Source organism: Temnothorax longispinosus, unplaced genomic scaffold, assembly GCF_030848805.1.
Source record: "Temnothorax longispinosus isolate EJ_2023e unplaced genomic scaffold, Tlon_JGU_v1 HiC_scaffold_27, whole genome shotgun sequence".
Classification (NCBI taxonomy): Eukaryota; Metazoa; Arthropoda; class Insecta; order Hymenoptera; family Formicidae; genus Temnothorax; species Temnothorax longispinosus.
Window position 1 is genome coordinate 121,479 of NW_027270089.1, and position 13,268 is coordinate 134,746.

Below are 13,268 nucleotides of genomic sequence, written 5' to 3' on the forward strand. Positions count from 1 at the left end.
AGCCGATTTCGTTCTGCGAAATTAACTCGTATTTAGACTGGAATAAGCGGCGGAGGGGCTAAGTTCCTGAGATAGAGATTCTAGCACCTGAGGAATCGTTGGAGAATACAGAGATAGCTGATGGCGATAACAGACATCTCACCAAAGGTGGCGAGGGCGAGAGTATTGCTTGATAGTTGACTGTAGCATCGTTGGTATGGCTACTGATGGTATTAGGCCCTGAGAGATTCTCTGATACCTTCCCGGCTATCAGGGAGGGAGTGTTTCACGCTGGATATTGGTTTCTAAAAGGTAAAGAAAACAGAGAGTAACTGAGAGGAAGAATTAACGGGTTAGATATCAAGGGGTGTTGAAACAACGGAAAGCATGTTTGGGGAAACCACCCTGGCGTCACCAAAGTTTCCGTTGCGCCCTCGTCCACTATCTTTTTCAATACGCGTTTTAACCAGCAAAAGAGTGTAAACGCGTAGAAATTCAGTCTTTCCTCTGAGAGAGTGCACGCATATATTGTTATAGGTCCCGGATCTAGAGACCCTGAAACGGAGGAATCGTATTTGGTATTAAGTAGAGACGTAAAAAAGGTCCACATTGAGTGGACCAAAAGTCCTGGCCACTCGCTGAGAATTATCGATAAGTGGGGGCCACTCAGTACCTGCGATTCGAGATTCAGCGTCAGATGAAATTCTCACTAGAGAAAATATATGAAGCAAAAAAGGAAAGTATTTTGACTCTCGTACCAACGCCAAACTTGTCTTGAAATTTCAGAATGATATGGAGACTGAATAATGATAAGCTTACTGATGTAAGCTAAGGTGGTTGCGTTGTCAAAACGAAGCAAAATGTCGCAATCGCGGAGATCCGCTACGAAGCCGCAAAGGGTGTACAAAACTGCTTTAAGTTCAGCTGCGATACCGTGAGGAGCTCCCTCGTCTACCGGCGACCAGCCGTGTATACGCAACTCGCCGCACGAAGTTCCCCAATCGTTCAAAGAAGCATCTGAAAAAATTTCTCGAATGAATTTGCTGGAACGAATCTGAATAGATTGACTGGGGCCTGAAAAGACATTGATCCACCCTGCAAGGTCTGATAGGAGATATGATAAATTCGAGTGCTTAAAGTTCTGACATGGCAGACTACTTTCGGCTGCTACGGCCGCAATCACGTTACACAATCGCCTAAATTGTTCTGCTATTACATTTCGTAATTGAACTCGAAATCGCATGTTATTTCACGTATGGTAATCCTCGTGAATAAATTCACGTATTACGTACGTATGGTGAAATTTCCCTAGTTATCGAAAAATTATCGGTGCTCATATTGAGAACTAAGAAATTTTTGTCATTCCAAAATTTTTTGTATATAGGAGTCCTTGTTGTTAATTATAATAATTTTTCCCGACGGCAAGTAGGTATCGAAATATATTGACCGGCGGCATTGGAACAAGTCCTAAAAATTTACAGTTATTCGATGGTTGTAAATAAGACCTGGAATAGTTTTGGTAGCAGAGCCTGGTTTGGAACCAGCAAGTACGCGTCCTCCAGATCTACAGTGGCCATTAGCCATCCCGATAACATGAGGCGAACTACTGTCCGCCAATCCTCCAACTTAAAATGCGGCGGCTTATTAAACGTGATTAATTCACGTAAAATTATTATAAAGTCGCTTACCGCCTAATGGTTCAAAAAGTATATTTAACCCTACGCGTATATTCGCTGCGCGTTTGCTCCAAGCAATCTACTCTCTCAGCTGGTTATCCATCCAAGTGGTATACCGGCGCCTTGCTGCTCGACCTCAATGAGTTAACAGAGTAGTGGTGATCCCTGACTCTGACGCTACTTTTTCTACAAGAAAGAACGAGAATAAGGATTGTTCAGCGTAGAGTTCGACCGCCTAGATGGCTCTTTTACGCAAGAGGCATTTAACCTCTAAATCAAGGAATTTTGCGGTGGCCTGCGAAAATTCCATTTCTCTCAAGGCGGCTCTCGGTGGAGGCAAAATGTAAAAAGAGGGTGATAGCCTCGTGTAGCTGTGGAGGCGCTCGGCGGTATTTACGGTGTCTAACGATGGTGTTGTAGCCGAAACCGAAAGTGAGGACGATGGCTCGGTAAAGAGTCCGAGTTTAGGGAGCCCTTAATGGAAAAACAGGAGCTTTCCGGTTTCTCGGAAGCTGCGGTTTAGAGACTGAAAACGGCGCTGCGGCGCTTGCTGACGGACAGGCTGTAGGGTTCCTTTACTCACCAGGGCTGAGGAATTAGAAATCTTGCGCCCTACCTTTTCATATGCCCGTGCTGCTTTAGTCTCCCTGATGTCTCCACGCCCTATGGAATGTTAAAGGAAGACTTGGTAGAACGCTTCCATGAATGACCAAATAGTGTGTGTATGCTCTCTGAAGAATATAAGGCCGATAGGTGAGCCGATGGGCGTCTATGCGCCAAGGAAGTCGGGGGGCGAATGTGCACTACTGCCGATGCCGTCCCTGCGCCTTGGAGTCGACGAGCGACTGTGAGCCATTGCCGAGGGTGTCCGTGCGCCTTAGATTAGGCGAGCGTTCGAGCGCTACTGCCGGCGGCGTCTAGCGCCCGAGGAAATCTGCATCGTTCTTAAGGTCGCGCAGGATTTCCGGTTGTAGCAGGTTTGGCCTGCCAAAGCCGAGGGCATTGAGGCAGGCAACCACTTAAGTGATAGATACTCTTCTCGTTAACAGCAAAAGATACATACCAAGAGCTGTAGAGAAAACATCGCCGACGTTAATGGGCATAGGCCACTGCAACGGAGAAAGCGAGGCAGAAGGAAAAAATCGGTTATGTCCTCTCTTTGCCACGGAATGTGGGTCGACAAGAGGATATACCTGGTACGTCGCCGACGTTAATGGCCACTGGCCACTGCAACGGAGAAGGCAAAGCAGAAGGGAACAGTCGGTTATGTCCTCTCTTTGCCACGGAATGTGAGTCGACAAGAGGACATACCTGGTACAGCGCCCCGGTTGCTTATGCGACCGTCTGTCTTTTAGTGCTTGCTAATTTCTCGAAGGCAGGTGTGGCCTGGAAACCGAAATTAAAACCTCGTATACGGACGAAGCGCCCGTTGCGGGCAACCTAACCTCTTGGGCAGGATCTTAGAGGTTATGCGTGTCAGTCCGGTAGGCGATAAGCCTACAAGTATGCTCAGGAATCTGAGAACAGCTGTTCCTGGAAAAAGAACCTCGAGCGGGTGAGTCCCTCGATGTCCGCCTGCTGTCCGCAAAATAGCTGCACGATGTATCTCTTACGTCGCAAGAAATCTCGGGATCGTCGGGATCTCACGGGAGAATAGGCTCGAAAAACGGTGCTTACGATAAATTATGTCTCTTCTCGAGTGCTTCGAGGGAGAGCTACCCTTCGATCCTTATGTTCGGCATCCAAAACGACGAAAATCCTGAAGATAGGAAAAATGCGTGTTGTCTGGACAAGCGAACAGAACACAATAAAGAACGGGCGCGCGCGGCGCCCAGAGACGCGGGCCGCGCGGAGGGCGCTGGAAAGGCGCAGGCGCGCGCTTGCTTTTTGCATTTTAGGGCAATGCTTTAAACGCTGTTGTCTAGGCTCATGCAGGAGCACGACTACATAGTTATTCCATCCGGACGAGACAATTGGGCATAATTAATAATAGTCGTAATAATCGTTGGCGACTCAAGTATATCGCGACTATCGGAGTTTAATAGTGACCAAGACAATTGTTCACTTGATACAAAAAATATATTTAAATCAGCTCATTAAACGCAGTGCGACGAGTTAATCTTTCCCCGACCCAAAATCCCGAATCCTGTGCTGACCCTGAGCTCCAAACGCCCGGTCACGGCACAACATTTGGTGGCAGCGGTGGGATTTCGGCAACGTCTCGTTGCGTGTGTTCCTGTCGCGAGTGTTACAAATGTTCGCCTGCAAAAAAAAAAGGAGCGGATCATCAAAAGGTGGCAAAGGATCCCGGAGAGGGCCAGCCAGATCCAGAGCGAGAGCAACCTCGGTAACAGCCGCCGAGTGTTATCAGCGACACCGGAGCAGGCCCCGATCTACCACACGGACTCGCCAGTTCGAGCAACGAAACAGCCCAGCAGAACAGCATAGCAGCGGACAACAACCGAGAAAGCTGACACCATGCGAAAACGCGGCGTTAATGTAAGTCCAACCCAATTTGAATTGCGAGCGCCGAAACTAAAATTCGCGAGCGACAAAAGAATTGCGAGCGCCGAGAATAAAATTCGCGAGCGCCGAAAATAAAACCGCGAGCGCCGATAAATGTTGGACGGTAAAACCCGAGATCGCCCCGTAATTAACCCGTCGTGGCTACATAGAACCGAGAGCGTGCCAGCGCGACGAACTCCTAGGGTCAGCCTAATAGGCTCGGTTTGAATTGTAGAAGAAGCCGTTTGCGACATTGCAGAAAACGTACGGCGCAGTTTAGATTACACGGACGACGACTCGCCGGTGCTAGAACTACACCCCAACGTCGTACTAGAGCGCGAATTTGCGTTTTTAGACGGTAGCCTCTGTGACACGAACAAGGGCCCACGAAATAACGCGGATAACGCTATCGGTGACAAAAACAGTGACAATCACGACCGTGACGTACTTAGACTGTCCCCGACCGAAGGCGACGCACGTTCGGACACCTCGGCCGATGCTCAGAGTGAGAACTCCGGGAGAGGAGAATTCTCACTGACATCATACGACAGCGATGTATTCGATCCGACAGAAGAGGACTATACCCCCAAGGCCGAAAAAATGAGTCAGCGAAGAAAAGCTGTCTAGGCCATTGCACCTCGCGTGGATATAACACCCGAACAAGTGGACGCGGAGATTAACCGCCTGAGGTCGGACACCCAACGGACACCCACGGATAATCCACGCCAACCTTCGGAGCCCGCGCGAGCATGTCTAGGAGCGCGAGACGCCATGGTCGACGACATCCTAAATGCGATACGTGACGTACAGGATCACGTAAACCGAATAGAGGCCGCGAATTTCGAACGCTCTGACAAACTCCTATACGCGATCTGCAGGATCGCACGAGCCGACTAAAGGCTGCAAATTTCAATCGTTCCGACAACAGAATTCGACGCATACGCAGTAACGGTCCATTAGACGTTACTTACGGGCGGACGAATAGCGACGTCCGAAACCAACTGGGACACCACCTCGGATTCCTCAGCTTAAAAGAAGCACGAAATATGATACCCGAGATAAACGGAGAGTCCCGTGAGCGCGTCCGTGACTTTTTAAACGCGAGTACCTACGCGATGAAAAACATCCAGCCCTCGGACGAATCGATGCTTTTAGAGGCCATCCTATGCACAAAATTTAAAGGAAAGGCCATGATAGATTTTGACACGCGCGATATTCAGGATTTTGAGCAACTAAAACGCGAACTAGAAATGGAATACTGAGGAAAGCGCAGCATGACTCATCTGCAACTAGAATTTAACTCCCTGAAGCAAAAATCGGGAGAAAGCGCGCAGGAATTCGAGCGGCGCGTAGAAAAGCTAACGCGAGAATTATACGAGGCCATGGAAGAAGGCCAAGGCCATTCGCAAGAGTAGCAGAAAGCGATCCTCGACAGTATAAAGGTGCAAGCCGTCCATAATTACCAAATAAGGCTGCACGAGGACATTAAAATGTTAGTCAGAGCGGTACCAAACTTTGCAGGAAGCAATAACGCTAAACCGGCGCCAGTGCGGAAGAAAAGATGAAAGGTCCCTCCCCGCGAAACGGACAGCCGACTAATAAAAATAAATTTAATACCGAAAATGCGCGATATTTGGGGAACGCGGCAATACGGTGCCACAAATGCGGAAAAACCGGCCATTACGGGCGAGATTGCCGTACGAGCCAACAAGCAAATAGATTCTCGTTGCCGAAAGCGGACAAGCGGGATAAATACGATCGAGTGCACCTATTGCAAAAAGACCGGGCATAAGCGAGACAAATGTTGGTCATTGAACGGACGACCTAAACCAGAGCGATCGCGCCGATCGAAAACAAACGCCACAAAACAGGCGCCCGTAAATACTGTGAGAAAGAAGAAGTCGCAAGAAACGAGCGATGAAACTTCATTCGGTAGCAGTAGCGAAGAGGAAAAGAGACCCAGGAAGAATAAGGCACGAGCCGCCGAGGAGTATCGAGTGACACAGATAACAGGGAAACATAAGGTAGGCCCGTTAGACTTGATAACTCTGCTGATTCAAGAGGCGAAGAAAGGAAAAACGAATTTCCTATTAGATTCAGGAGCGACCCTGACGTTAATCAAGGTAGGAAATCTGAAAGGCAAAACGATGGTGCGAGAAAAACGTTTGGCACTGATCGGCGTAACAGGACACCAGATCCACACGATCGGAAAGATAAAGACAACCGTGGATCTTGGAAGGAAGAAAATACGCCACACCATGTATGTGGTAAAGGACGATTTCCCGATTGAGTACGAAGGGATACTTAGAAACGATTTCCTTACAAAACACAAGGCCGACATCTCAAATACCTCGAAACAATTAAAAATCGATAAGGCCATATTTAAACTCTAACCATATCGGAAGGTGACTCTACCACCCCGCAGTGAAACCATCGTAGAAGCAATCACCGACCACAATAGAGTGGGCATCGTAAAAAGCGGCGGCTTGCACCAGGAGTGTTCATCGGGCACTGTCTGGTAAAGCCTATTGAATTTAAATGTCCGATAAGTGTTAAGAGGGATGTGGATATGCTGGGTTTCACTTGGTAAAATACGGAAGCACGAAAGCACGTCTTACTCAATCGCTGTATATTTCGCCATCTTGTCTTTTCGACAATTTTTTATTTTTACATATAGTGTTGCAAGCACGCTTCGCATCGTTTCAGGCGAGATATTCGAACAAAATTAAAATAAGTAAAACTAAAACCAAACATACTCCCGGCCTTGAAAGAATGTCTTTCAATCTAATATAACTTAAATAATGAATGGACTGCTATAAATCAAATAATGAGTGGACTGTATTATGTACTAACAATTGATGCCAAGTTATGAATGTTAGTCGAGTAGGCAATGACTCTAGAACTTAAATGCTAAACTTAATCATTTATGAACTTTAACTGAACTCTAATCAAATCACACTAAACGATATACCCTAAATACTAATGTAAATGCTTAATACTATCAGTTACAATCTTCCATCGGTAACGGACAAAGTTTCGCGACAGTAATGCGCACGCTGCCATTGGATGTCCTCACAATGGCCACTCGAACAATTTGGTCTCGTTCCGGATGGATGGAAAGTATGCGCCCCAGTCTCCATTTGAACGGGGGAAGATTGTCCTCCTTGATAAGGACCATGGTGCCTTCCTTTGGTAGTGGTTTAAATGGCTTCTTCCATTTAGTACGTTGCTGTAATTCCCCAACGTACTCCTTGCTCCATCTTTGCCAGAAGTGCTGCTGTACGTTTTGTATGAGCTGCCACCTAGACAATCGAGATTCTGGCAAATGCGTGAGATCTGGATCGGCCACCGAGGTTAAAGATTTGCCGATCAGAAAGTGAGCGGGAGTAAGTGGAGTGAGATCATTGGGATCGGTTGACATGGGAGTTAGTGGGCGCGAGTTTAGTATCGCCTTTATTTGCGTGAGTAACGTATAAAATTCTTCGAATGTTAATGTTAAATTACTCGCAACACGTTTTAAATGGTGCTTTGCGGATTTTATGCCCGCTTCCCATGAACCTCCAAAATGGGGAGAGTATGCAGGAATAAACTGCCAGTTAATACCTATTTCATTAATAGATTCGCTAAGCATAGTTTGCTCTTTCATTAAAAATTGCGCTAATTCATTTAACTCGCGATTGGCACCGACAAAATTCGTGCCATTATCGGAGTATATATAGGCCGGTTTGCCTCTTCTAGAAGCAAAACGTCTGAGTGCTGCAATGAAAGATTCCGAGGTCATATCGGATATTAACTCTAAGTGTATCGCCTTTGTGACGAAACAAACGAATAGACCTACGTAACACTTGCTCGTTTTGCAACCTCTGCCTTTCCTATCTTTGATCAGAAATGGACCGCCGTAATCTACACTTGTTGTGTGAAAGGGTCCTGCCATAGATACGCGAGCCTTCGGCAACTCGCCCATTAACGCTTGTGCTGACTGCGGCTTGTTTTTAAAGCATTTTATGCACTCATGAACTACCTTTTTTGCGAGATTTCGGCCCCCAATTATCCAAAATCTCTCGCGTATAGAAGCTAAAAGTGCTTGAGGAGCTGCATGTAATAATCGTAAATGTTCATCTATGAGTAGCAATTTTGTGAACTTATGTTTGGCTGACAGAACGATGGGATGTTTCTTATCATGGGAAAACTTTGAGTTACCCAATCTTCCTCCCACTCGCAATATACCTTTTTCGTCTACGAAGGGATTGAGTGAAATCAACTTATTAGATGATACGAGTACTTCCCTATTTTGTACTTCGTCTGGAAAACATTCGTGCTGTGCTATCTTCATAAGTGTATTTAATGAGTCTTTTAGTTCCAACGCTGTAAGAAAATCTGTTTTGCGTTCACTCTTGTGCTTACAATTACATGAGAAACGCTTACAATAGACTATGATACGAATAAAACGTTTTGCGCTCGATGTTTTTTCGAATATGGATGTCTCTTTTTCTAGCTGTTTCGTTATACAACACGTTTTCTTCATTTTAGGTAGATCCTCTTCTGTTGCGACGCATGTGGGCCATTCGCCTTTGTCCTCTAACAAGAAAGATGGATCGTGCCACCACAGCTTTGAGTGTATTAACTTGTCAGCAGATAGACCACGCGAAAGAAGATCGGCTGGATTCTCCGCGGTTGTTGGAACATGTCGCCAATTATACGACTTCGTTAGATCTTGTATCTCCGCAATGCGATTTGCTACGAATACTTGCAATGTACTTGGCTGCAATCTTAACCAACAAATAACTATCTGAGCATCAATCCAACAGGTGATCATATCGATAGGGATTCTAAACACTTGCATTACCTTGGCGACCAGGCGCGCGAGGATGAGAGCTGCACAAAGCTCTAAGCGAGGAATTGTTAGCTGCTACTCTGCTTTTTGCACAAAATAGCTTTACTTCCACACGTCCTTCAGAATTTCGAGATCGCACGTAGATGCACGCACCGTAAGCCTTTTGCGATGCATCAGCAAAACCGTGTAATTGTATGTCCGAATAATTCTCACATAAGACATACCGCGATACCTTGATTTGGTTTAGAAGTTGACTCTGTTTTCGAAACTATAACCACTTGTTATGCAAGTCTAAAGGTACGGATTTGTCCCACGACAGTTTGTGCAACCACAGTTGTTGTAACAAAGTTCTCGCTATAATGATGCATGAACCAAGAAGACCTAAGGGATCAAATATTTGAGCGGTCTCCGCTAGTATTTGCCTTTTTGCCGTTATGTTATCAAGCCGTGTATCCCATCTTGTGCCTAGTGTCTTCGTTATGCCATTCTTCTGGAAGTTGATACTGATGTGGTTATTAAATAAACACTTGTGACACTCGATAATGTTGCAAATACGTTGTACAGTTTATTCAGTTTATTAATACATAAGGATAAAGAAAGAATAATGTTCGGAAAATACTTGATGCTCACAGCCGAATAAGGGCACGTGCGTACACGTGACCGTACAGAGAAGAAGAGGGCGAGCGCGACCGGAAGACGAACGACAAGCGCGACAGTCGTCGATCAACTCGCGAACCGATTTACATGTCGATAGTTCGATCAATCGGAATCTCGAGAAAGCGCCATATTCAACACTCCCTCTCGCTTTCTCATCTATAAACAACAACAAAAATATTCATTAGACATCATATAATCCATACTGATTAACTAAGCTTTTAAATTTTTCTTTGGACAATGCTTTGGTCAGCGGATCAGCCAACTGGTTGTCAGTCGACACATATTGTACATCAATTTCTTCTATTTTGTACATATCACAAGTATAAAAGTACTGTGTATCGATGTGCTTGGTCCTCTTTGTTGATTGTGGATCCTTTACCAGAGTGATTGCTCTCTGATTGTCACATCTAATCGGCGTAGGTTGGGTTTGCTGTTGGTCAAGATCTGACATCAGTCTTCGTAACCAGACGACTGCTTTCGTTGTTGCACATAAGGCCACGAAATCTGCTTCCGTAGTTGAAGTTGCAGTTACAGTCTGTTTTCTTGAACTCCATGCCACTGGTCCACCATTCAAGAGGGCTATCCAACCTGTTGTACTGCGTCTTGTGTCAACATCGCCAGCCCAATCAGCATCACAATAGACGTTCAACTTAGTGCAGTTTGAATTTAAATTGAACGCAATTCCTCGATTTTCCGTTCCTTTTAAAAATCTTATCACTCTTTTTACTCCTTGCCAATGCATATTTGTTGGTTTCTCCATATATCTACTGAGAATTCCCACAATATAAGCAATATCAGGTCTTGTGCAGATCATCAAATACATGAGTGAGCCGATTGCTTCTCTATAAGGAAAAGTCCTTTCTCTTGATCCTTCTTCATCTTTTGAAAACTTCATCCCGGGTTCCGCAGGTGTGGAGACCGCCGTGCAATCAGTGTGATTAAATCTTTCAAAGATTTTCTTTGTATATACACTTTGATAAATTTTTAGTCTTCTGTTTATTCTATCCCTCTCAATTTGTATTCCAACGAAGAATTCTGCTTCTTTGAATGTGATTTCGAATTCTCGATGAAGACTGTTTAATAATTTCTTGATAAACAGGATGTTGTTTCCACATATTAATCCATCATCCACGTACAATGCCAGGTACAGTATACAGTCTTCGCACTTGCAGATAAAGATGCATGGATCAGCTGTGGATTGCACCAGGCCATATTTCAACAGAAATTCAACAATCCTTTCATTCCATTGTCTTGGGGCTTGTTTCAGCCCGTACAGACTTTTTAGTAGTAGACAGATTCGATCATCTTCTTCAAAACCGTAAGGTTGCTCCATGTAAATGTTTTCCTTAAGATCACCATGAAGGAATGCGGTTTTGACATCGAATTGATAGATCTCTAGATCTTGAGCTGCTGCTATGGCCAACAACATTCTGACAGAATCATATTTCACCACCGGCGCAAATGTCTTTTTATAGTCGATTCCATATTTCTGTGAACAACCTCTTGCGACAAGTCTTGCCTTAAATTTATCGATCTCACCATTAGCCTTGTACTTCTTCTTGAAGATCCAGCAGTTTGTTATTACATGTTTGTCCTTACTTCGTGGAACTAGTATCCAGGTTTCATTCTTCTCCAATGAGTCAATTTCCTCATTTATCGCTGCCAACCATTTTGTTGAATCCTCACTTTTCATGGCATCTTCTAGACTTATGGGCTCCATCTCAGCCACGCAGACTTCAGCCATTATCACCGTTTCGTCAAATTCATTCTCATTTGATCTTGAACCTTTTCTTGTATTATATGGACTTCGAGGAATGGGCAACTTTGGATTTTTATATTTCTTCTTGAGTCCTTCAGTCATTTCTGGTTGATCAATTTCATCTTTAGATGTCTCATCGTCTTCATCTTCTATGATTTTAGTCTCAGTTATCTCGTGCAGTCCGTCTTGATTTTCGTTGAATATCACATCTCTTCTGATTAATATTTTCCTTCCTGCTGCATCATAGATCCTATACGCCTTGTTGTCATCGCTGTAACCAACCATCTGACATTTTATTGAATTCTTCTCCCATTTTGTCCGTTGGTCCTTTGGGATGTGAACATAGACCTCACTTCCAAAAACTCTGAGATGTTTAACTGAAGGCTTTGATCCAAAAAATTTTTCATAGGGTGTGACTCCACCAATCGTCTCTGATGCTGTTCGATTTTTCAGATATACCGCTGTATACGTTGCTTCTGCCCACAGATGTAAAGGTAGTTGCCTCTCATGTAACATGGCCTTGGCACTTTCAATAATCGTTCTATTTTGTCTTTCTATAAAACCATTCTACTCAGGCGCTCTTGGAGTTGAAAGCTCGTGTTTGATCCTTTTGTTCAACAAGAAACGGCTTACAGATTCATTACAAAATTCTCGGCCACCATCAGATCTAAGCCTTTTAATTTCGTGACCATCAGCCTTGACCTCAGCATAGAACTTCATGAGGTTGTCCAGCACATCAGTTTTGTTCTTTAAAAAATAGACGTAACAGTATCTGGAAAAATCATCCTTTAGTAACATAAAGTAATTAGCACCACCTAACGACGGCGTGCTCATTTTACCGCATAGATCAACATGGAAAGTCTCACCAGCAGTGTTTGCTCGTCTTGCTCCTGACTTTGGAAAACTCAGACGATGTTGCTTGCCATAAGCACAGCCCTTACAGAATGGATTCTTTTCCGATGTTTCTTCGATCTTGAGGTCATTAACAACTCCTTTGTTGCTCATTTCTTGAAGTGTTCTGAAATTCACATGCCCCATGCGTTCATGCCACAACATAAGCGATCCAGATGATGCCATGTTCAATTCGGTAGTCTTGACGGTTCTCAAATTCATTTTGTAAAACCTGTTGTCGTTGACTCCGTCAGCAATAATAACGTTTTCCTTTACAAAACTGACTCGCTGACCACCTTCTTCAAAAATGACCTTCATACCTTTTTCAGTGGATCTAGAAACAGATATGAAATTTCGACCAAGATCTGGAACAAAAAGAACGTCTTTAATAATATGTATAGGACTTGATCGTTTCGAGTTTGTCATTTGCACTTCAATGTCTCCAGTCCCTCTCACAGATAGTGTTCGTCCGTCTCCAACTTTCACTGGATATTTGTCCTCTGGAATCGGCACAAAATTTTTAAACCACTCCCTCTGGAACGACATGTGATCAGTGGCTCCTGAATCTGCATACCAGAGATCTTCAACCTTGCCTTGTGACGTTCGAGATTGCAAGACGAAAAGATGTGAATTATCCTCAGCTGATGTTGTCTGTCGATCAACTTGGCTTTTATTTGTTTCCATCATCAAGGAATGTCGATCTTGTTTATTTTGTTTATTTTCACCTCCTTGTTTATTTTGTTGGTCTCTCTGCCGCTTGAAACATTCTCTAGCCCAATGTCCTAATTTATGACAATAGTTACATTTACCGGTTCGTTTCAATTTTCCGTCTTTGTTTGTCTCTGTGTTGTTTTTTCTCCCTCTCGTCTTACTGCTACTAGCAGTATAGGCAGCTCCCACCGCAGTCTTGTTATCCCCACCACTCTGTCTGAGATTGATGAGCGACTCTTCGTTGACTAGGTGATCC

The 13,268-nt window shown here is 44.5% G+C and overlaps 1 protein-coding gene across 1 annotated transcript; it reads right to left on the bottom strand.

The window, feature by feature from the left end:
- Positions 1 to 7,161: 7,161 nt before the first annotated feature.
- LOC139824106 (uncharacterized) lies at positions 7,162 to 8,124 on the bottom strand. Its single transcript, XM_071796599.1, has one exon. The coding sequence runs from the start codon at positions 8,122 to 8,124 to the stop codon at positions 7,162 to 7,164; it is 963 nt and encodes a 320-aa protein (XP_071652700.1).
- Between the last annotated feature and the right edge of the window lie 5,144 nt (positions 8,125 to 13,268).